This window comes from Alligator sinensis, unplaced genomic scaffold (assembly GCF_000455745.1).
Source record: "Alligator sinensis unplaced genomic scaffold, ASM45574v1 scaffold353_1, whole genome shotgun sequence".
NCBI classification, from domain to species: Eukaryota; Metazoa; Chordata; order Crocodylia; family Alligatoridae; genus Alligator; species Alligator sinensis.
In genome coordinates this window covers 1,610,110-1,619,034 of record NW_005842075.1, presented here as the reverse complement: position 1 = coordinate 1,619,034, position 8,925 = coordinate 1,610,110, and the positions used below count along the sequence as shown (strand labels likewise).

Sequence of the window (8,925 nt, the reverse complement as noted above, 5' to 3'; positions counted from 1 at the left end):
CCTGCTGATCCGTTCATGTAGCTAAAAAATTAACTAGATGATATTTTTGTAATTAGTGAGCTATTAGAAAGGAATTGAGATTGTTTTTTTAAAACCCTCCATCAGGGTGAGGGATGAATTGTTTGACTTTGCTTAAAGATGTACGTAGTATAATCTGATTTTATATTGTGTCAGTGGTAGTTAGAAGTGTATAGCGGAGAACAACTGTGTGTTAAATGAATCGGACAGAGATACAGAAACATACCATACTGAAAGTATCTTTACTTATAGTAGCTGTTCCCCAGTCCTACTATGTCCAATACAGCTGTTGAGAAAGTAAAACCAGATCCCAGAGAAAGAGAAAAGAACACCCTAGAGCAGGCATAGTTCCCCTTCCAATAGAGGTTGTAGTTGAGTCACTTGCCTATGTGACATTTCCCCACTTATTGGAAAACGCAGGCAGCATTGGCTAGAGCATAACGTTAGTTTTACAACTGTGCACAACTTAATAAGTAGTAAAAGTAAGTAAAAATGTAACGCAAAGACAACAGCTACATTAGAAATGACCAACATTTGAAATATTTTTAAAAGAATTTCGTTCCAAATGGTGTGTGTTTAATTTGGATTCCAAGCATTTCTGCTACTTTGCTCTGAATGTTCGTAAGTGGAAGTTTGTTTTAGCCCGCTGAGTTTTGCGGAGTAGTACACAGGAGAGGCATTACATATTGGAAATGAATTGTTGTGCATGACAGTTACTCTCAGATAAAAAAAAAGGGATCTTGTATATTTCTCTCCAAGTATTATAAAGTTTGGCTGAATCAAGAAGTTTGATACTGCAAAAAAACAGATTATGCTCTATGTAAACCATATTGGCATCTGTATAATAAAGCTTGCCCACAGTATTAGCAATAACTGCTTTTACTACATGAAAGCAGGTACTGGGGGAGAGGGGGAAGAAAAAAAAAGAGCAAGTACCAGCCATACCAATAAAAAAAATTCAGAAGTGCAGTAAATAGGAAGTGTCCTATTTTATTTTTGCTATTTCAAATAAATATTTGTACTTTTTAAAAAGAGTTTCAAAGTTTTTAAGATGTTTAAATAAAGATCACCATAAATGTTGAAAAATGTTTGACATGATTAGAGGCCTGGAAAATCTGATTTATGTGGAAAGGCTGAAAGAACTGGGATTATTTAGTCTGAAGATGAGAAGACGGAGGGTGTATTAGGTAGCAGTCTTCACATATTTGAAGGGTTGTTATAGAGGATGAAAATGGACTATTTCCTGGTTGACTATACATGTGCTTATTCGCATTTTAATTAGAATGCATTGGAGCAGACTCAATGGATGCCCTCAATTAATTAGAACACAAACTCTGCATATAACTAAAACACTAGCATTGCTTCATCATCCTATTAAACCTCCATGTTATTTTAAAATGGCCACAGAGGCGCTTTAGCTAAACCTCCTTGAATAAGGTTTATCTCAAGTGCCCTGTGGCTATTTTTAACTGTGCAAGGGCTTAATAGACATGACAATGAGGCATTTTAATTGTAGTGCCTCACCAGGAATTGTTCTAATTAAAACACCCCCTCCACCATTGGTGACATGTACAGGCAGCCCCTGTGACTACGGGGGTCAGCACTAGGAGCAATTGTCTCAGTAAGACAAAATTGCAGCAGAGAAAATTTAGGCTGGATATTAGGAGGTACATTCTTGCTATGAGAGTGGTTAAGCTTTGGAATAATTGCAACTTCTTTAGGTAGCCCATCTCTATTTGTAGAAGTTTTTTAAAAGCAGGTTGGACAAATGTCTGAATGGTGCAGTCAGGAATGATCCTGCCTTGTGGTGGAAGCTGGATTAGATGACTTTCTGAGGTCCCTCCGGCCTTATTTTTCTAGGACTTAAATTGTACCTGAAGGCCTCTCGCAAAAGCCTGCTCCCTGCCATAAGAAAACACCGGGTCACAGAATTGAAGAAACAACTTTGGCACAAGGGGGCAGATCTTATTCTGCTTAGTAAGTGCCCAAGTGTAACCCTATTCCACCCATCTCACATCCTTGAAAAACAATTAATGCAACAAATGGTCAGGGTCTTCCTCCTGCTGTCCTAAAGCAGCAGCTTTTTTATGACTTTGCCTTAAGGCAAAGTGAGTTGTTGTAGAAATAGGTTATTAATGTTTTGCCAGGGACTTGAGCAAGGTGGAAGAGAATCACAATTAACTGCCTAATAAAAAGAATATTATTTTGCTTTTGGTTTCAGTTTGGTGTTTTTGAGACAAGGCAGGCCAGGGTTCACTACTTCATTAAAAAAAAAAAAAATCTTCATAGGGAAACTGTTAAGCAACCTTGTCAGGCATTTACAGTAGCTGCTTACAAGTTAGGAACACAGCATTTTCCTTACAATATAAAAATGCTGTTATGGGACTGTCAGTTGAGAAACTACCTCTTCCACATGCAGCATCAGTCAGCATAGGTGCAGAAGCTAGAGCTTAATTTAAATGAAAGTGGGCTGCTAGTAAGCCTTTCATTGTCAAAGCTTCTTTACTGTACCATTCACAGCTCCTCCATCTAGCAAAATTCAAGTGCAGTAGCTTTGGAGAGATGTTCTAGCACCCCTATCTTCCTCCTCTCAGTAAGAGCCAATCAAAAGTCATATTATTTTGATAGCAATTACCAAACAGAAGCAGGGAAGGGTCAGTACTATTTTTTTAATCATAAATCACTTACTGAAATGAATAGATAATTGTGCCTTAACTTTAGTGTCATATGGCCCCCACATTATTTTATTCATATAATGCCCCTGGAAGGACAGATGGTGACAGTTGACAAATACGTTAAAATAGAACCCGATAACCCCAAGACCAAAATGCAATCTATTTAAAGCTATTTTTCAGCTTGTAAATTCACTAAAATGTTTGTACATTCACAGGACACTAAGGGAGAGTTTTCTGCTTGGAAAGGTTGGTGCACTAGTTTAGGACAGTTATGAAAAACTAACCAGGCTACAACTTTTAAAAATACTGTATTTATTTAGATTTACTTAGGAAAACCATTAATGCACCCACACAGAGAATAGTAGAACAAAAGACAAACAAGGCTCTCACACCTACATTTTACAAAAAAGATCCATGGACATGGAACACTGATTGGGCACTTATATCCGGGCATAATGAAAACCCTTGAAATAGTAGCTTTTATAGAAGTAACTTCCCGCCAGAAGAAGTAAGTTAACATTCAAATTAGTAGAATTCCTTTACCAAAGCATCAAATATGAGAAACATAAGATAGTTATTGATTGTACTGATAAATAACAGCTAGTAAACTTCCTTTATCACAATGCTTTCTGCCCCAGCACATGCAAAGAAGCAGTGAAGCATTCATTACAAGACAACTGGGAAAATGAAACCTTTGCCTCCCCAGTATGTAGTGGTAGCTAAATCATAGGATAAACCCTACTGCATTCCTTGCTCCCTGTGTAGCAAGGAACTCTGGGTTACTTTTATCTGAATCTACAGTTGTTGTTGCCCAACTCTGATAAGCCTGATCCTTAGCAAGCGGCTGAGCTGAACTCCATGGGAGCCATTTTATTGGTCTCTCTACTACTGCCCAAGAAATGTGGCCAAAAAGTTTTTATCTACAATACACTAGTATCTCATTTCAGACTCAGCACTATATACAATTTTACTCTTATTTAGTATAAGAAGTGGTGTTTCTTCCAAGACATTTGTTATTTTGCGGACTGAATTATGGAATCTTCCTGCCCACTGGGTTGTTGAAAAATGCTGCACTTGAAGATAACATCAGGTTAAGAGACTTCCACCACCTGCCTCAGTTCCTCAAACAAGGGCGTGAGCTCCTTCTCTAAGCTTACGATCAACCCTGGAACAATAAGAAAAAAAAAATACAAATGCTTACATTCAAATGTCCATTAAGAGGCCTCTCTGCAAAGCATTTAGTTCCTTTCAACAACATACTTTAAAAACAAAACATATTTCCCTTTGGCTTTGCAATCTTGGTGGGAGCAGCACACAGTAGCTGTTGACAGCTGTACAAGCTACTGCCGAACTAAAGTGCCCTCAGTTCTCTCTTATTTGCAAATCAAATAAGAGAAGCAGAAATGGAGCCAATGCAGCATGCTCTTGCTCTTGACTAGGAACCTTCAGTATACCCTCTACACCAGGCAGCCCCACTCGAAGAGCAGGAGGGATGCATGCTGGAAAGCCACAGAACAGTCACTTTAGATCAGGAGTGTCAAATCTGTGCACTGGATCCAGATGGCAGGGGTTCCTACAAACAGCAGGATTAATCCCAGCATTTGAAGGAGCCACTGTTTCAGCATGGCTCCAGATGCCAGAAAGTTAACACCACTAGCTCACTTCCACCCCAAACATTTCTCTTGTTGCTCATCTTGGTCACCAGGGGCAAATAAAAGCCCAGATCTTAGCAGTGGGTGAGGAGGTTGGAAAAACACTGTTAAGTTCTGGGGTTCCAGAGTTGTGCTCAAACAGCAGAGATTAATGACATTGCTGCCTGGGCTCTGGCAGCTGCAGTAATGAGCCCTGTGGGCCAAATCCAGCCCCACCTGAGAAGCCTCATGTGCTGGATGATCCACCTCCACAGGCAGATCTGGGCTGCAGGCTTAGTTTGACCTTGATAGTTTAGATAAACTGGCCCCACACTACAGCATCAATGAATGCATCCAAGTGCCTGATTCACAGTTTGCATACCAAGGCGATAAGTAGAGAGGGGGTAGGAATAGGCTTGCTGTATTTTTGCTACTGGCAGCAATGAGAAAAAAATAACATAACAGACCCCACTTAATGTGCTATGGATCCAGAGCTGCATGTTCAAGCATAACTCTGAAATCACATGGAAGGCCACTGCTAAGCCAACTGTAAATGGGTACCTTACCATTTGGAATGGGGAAAAAAATCAGGCAGCAGACATGGGAACCGCATCCTTTTTGTGTGCGCCTTACCTGCTCTGTTGACCACCTGGCTTAGAGTGGGGGAATCTAAGTCACTTAAATGCTTTTGAAAAATTTTACCCAAACTATTGTTTTCTCTGCTGCTGTCCCTGCCCCCCCCCCCCCCCCCGCAAAAAAGTTATGACATCCTCTAACAATCCAGTGACAAATTAAAAGCAGTTTTGTAATGAACATTCAAAAAAAAATAAAAAAAAATATCAGAGACAGGTATTTTTCCAAATTAGCCAAGTCTTAAATATAGCTATTAGCTTTAAAAACCAAACCAAAACAAAAAAACCCAGAACAAACAGGCTGCTTACAGATGTGAGAAATTCTTCCCCTCTCAAAAAAAAACCCCAAACCCCAACAACAGGGCTTTACTTTAAGCTCAGCGGGCTCCGCTAGAGCTTAGTGCATGCCCACAGAAGGCAGTTTAACCCAGCTCACACAACTCCAGTACAGACTATGTGCTTCAGTGGGGCTTTTTGGCGCTTTTATCTAATAGTCAGTTCAATCAGCTGTTAGATAAAAAAAAGTGCCAAAAAGTTCTGCTGAAGCACCCAATCTATACAGATGTTGGGGAGCCAGGTCAAACTAACGTGCTTTGTCTTCTGGTAAAGCGCTGGGTTTTTTTCCCTCCTATGTGTATCAGCAGTCAAAATCTTTAACAGTTTAAATAATCATTGAAAATGAAAAAACATACCGGTATTGGCATTGCTGCTAGCAATGAAGCTTACTACCAAGGGTAATCGATTGAACTGGACTACCTTTAAAAAAAAAAAAAAAAGGCAAGAAAGTTCCCATAAAAAACAAAGTCAAACCTACTTTGCTTCAGAACACGATCGCTAAGCTTGTTATAGTAATTCCCTATTCCTGCAGCCCTTCAGCATAAGTAGCCCCATCAACTTAAATTACAAATAGGAATAATGATGGCAGAACTAGTTGTTAAGTAAACATTGTGGAAAAACCTGTGGATTAAAGAAAGGGTTATCAGCTTTTATAAAGCTATATGATAGGACTGCCTGCATGAGCAGGGGACAGGACTTGATGATCCAAGGGGCTTACATTCCTATGAAGACAGCAAATACAGACAATACATTTGACATGTGAGATCTAGTAAAACTGCAGGTCTACCCAAGAGCTGCAGAATACTGTTTATGTTGTCTAACCCTCTTGTTATCTGAACGGCTTTTTAAACCAGTCGAGGGAAGGAGAAGTTCCCAAACTACTCATGGAGAACAGGCGTGCCAAGCATAAACAACCTAAAAATATCAAGACTAATTTAGTTGGTCCAAACAATTAATTTTTGCATTATTTCTCTCTCAAACAAAGCTAAATATTGCTAAGTTGTTGGCATGGGTTTTCTAGGCTACTTTTGCAATGGAACATAAAAAGCTCTTTAGTCCACTGAGACGTGAGTGGAAGGAGTGCAAATCTGCTGAAGAATAATGGGTTACTTAAAGTTGCTTGCCCTGGTGTTAATCCTGCCACAGGAGTTAAGTCTAAAATAGGGCAGCGCAACTGGGGGCCCATGGCATGCAGCCTGTGCAGCCCCCAGGCTCACCCAGCCACTGCTCCCAACAGCAGTGGAAGTCTCTAGGCTCCTCCCACCCTCCTCTGGCTGCACTGTTTTACCCCCTAGAGTAGGGAGCACCAACACAGCATTGGGGGTTGAAGATGAGGCTGGGGTAGAGGGGTAACAAGAAGGGGGAGGGCAGCATCCGCCCATGTACCATGTTGCCTGCAACGCACTTGATGTAGCCACTAGAGCTTGTGGCCCCAGGAATTTAGAAGTCAGACAGCCCTGATTCAAAATAAGCCAGCACCATGACTAGCTGTTATGCACCATAGAAAATAAAGTCAACTAATTTAAATAATGAAACCTTAGTGAAAAATCCAACCATACAGCTTAATCTCCCCACTCCTGCCTACCCCACTTTTTAGGTATAGGTCCTGCCAGTGTCAAGACAATACTGAAATCTCTTACCTGGTATGTGTTGTAGTAACAGATGATACTTTTATTTTTTGAAAGTCCTAGTTTGCTTCCCTGGTCTGTTGCAAGCGCAAAGGTAGACAAAAAACCAGGTCTAAGAGCATGCTCTGGTGCATTATCATTGGCAACTAGAATAAATAATACAGTTTATATTCTTATACAATGTCTGTGCAGTTGGGTTACACATCTTGTGTTCAAGCAATAATAAACTAAATCATAATCGGCTTTAAAATGAGCATAAACCATTACCCTTTATCTTTACAATTATCATTTCAGCAGCCAGGCTTCGTAGTGTTCTGAAGAAGGCTTATGTTTCTAGAAGTTTGATGAACAATAATCTGTACTGATACGACCTTTTTTTTTTTTTTTTTAAATCTCATGCACAATAGGTCTGAAGTCAATCACATTTAATCTATACCAAGCTCCTGCTGTATTTCAGATGGTAGATAAAAGTGCGTAGTACTGCCATTGAGCCTCTGACGGACTCTCTGTCAGTGGCATCAGGGATGGATCCACAGAAGTTGGATGCATTACATGTCTATGAACAGAATTCAGTTAAATTGCTGTTAAAATAAAACTAGTGATGCATCACCTCCACCTTCTGACTGGTGACTTACAAGACTAATTCTTTATCAGTGATACAAGACAATCAAGACCATGCAAGCACACAGCATATACTTATGTAGAGGGTTTTCTTTAACCACACTTAAACCTTCAATGTTAAATAGTCCCAAATTTGAAGAGCCCAATTTCTAGATCAGAGTGCAACATTAACTGTACATTCAAACCAGAACACGGGAGAAACAAGTAAGACTTTTGTCCTTCAATTTAAGATTTCAAACAATTGTCTAAAATAGTTTAGACCAATGATTCAACCTTTTTTGGACTTGAAGCACTGTAACTTTTGTTAATTTTCAGAATTGGGTGCCACTAAACTAATTTATATATTTTAGCGCTTACCTCCTTGCAGAGAGGCCTGGGAGTAGGGGGTTGAGGGATCATTTAGGCAGGGACAAGCCTGAGCCTGCATTTATCTACTCAAGCTATCTGCTTCTCTCCTTACACCCTTGCTTATCTTCTCACACCTCATGGCACCCTTCAAAGAATCAACTCCCCAGCTGAGAATCACTGGTTTTGACACAGACCTCCAGAGAGGCAGGATCATTTAATCTAGCGCTCCCTCTTAGCCCCCAGCCTTATTTTTCTTAAGAAAACAAAAAACACTACTCCAAAAAAAAACCCTACACAACCATTAGAAGTTGTGAATTACCTTTGATAACAGGCACACCATCTCTGTCTGAGACTACAATAGCATGAAGACCTTCAACACTGTAAAAAGAGAGAAAGAACATGAGCATTGGGGAGAATTTCCATCCCAGCCTCCTCCCCATCTTCCTTTCACCAGTTCTTTTTTTCCTCAGCATTGTCCCCTTACCCATCTACCAAGTCAGAGCGGCGGGGCAGCAAAGACACCAGTCGCAGGGCTCAAATGCCTATATACTAATGCTAGGAGCATGGGGAACAAGCAGGATGAACTAGCACTCCTGCTTGCACTAAACACCTATGACTTAGTGGGGCTAACGGAAACCTGGTGGGATTCATCCCATGACTGGGCAGTACATATTGAGGGCTATAGATTGTACAGAAAGGACAGGGTGGGGAAAAAAGGGGGAGGGGTTGCGCTCTATGTCAGTGAGCAATATACGTCAACCCTCATCAAGACAGAATCGAAGGATGAGGAAGTAGAAGGATTGTGGGTTAGGCTACATGGGGGGCAAGGAGAAAGGGATTTGGTAATGGGGGTCTGCTACAGACCCCCACATCAAGGGGAAGAAAGAGATTCGGGGCTCCTGAGGCAACTCTCGGAGACCATAAAAGCTAAAGAGGCGGTAGTCATGGGGGACCTAAACTACCCGGACATCTGCTGGGAGTCACAGACAGCAAAATCCCACCGCTCACGTAGGTTTCTAACCTGTGTACAGGACCT

At 40.8% G+C, this 8,925-nt stretch overlaps 1 protein-coding gene across 1 annotated transcript in view; it reads right to left on the bottom strand.

Moving 5' to 3' along the window:
* Positions 1 to 2,988: 2,988 nt before the first annotated feature.
* The window catches only part of LAMTOR3 (late endosomal/lysosomal adaptor, MAPK and MTOR activator 3), a 10,564-nt gene continuing 4,627 nt past the window's right edge, over positions 2,989 to 8,925 (bottom strand). The window contains exons 3-6 of the mRNA XM_006023674.3: positions 8,209 to 8,267; positions 6,933 to 7,066; positions 5,649 to 5,712; positions 2,989 to 3,858 (exon numbers count right to left, since the gene is read on the bottom strand). Coding sequence (XP_006023736.1) covers positions 3,785 to 3,858; positions 5,649 to 5,712; positions 6,933 to 7,066; positions 8,209 to 8,267 — 331 coding nt within the window. The 3' untranslated portion in view covers positions 2,989 to 3,784. The remainder of the gene's footprint in view (positions 3,859 to 5,648; positions 5,713 to 6,932; positions 7,067 to 8,208; positions 8,268 to 8,925) is intronic.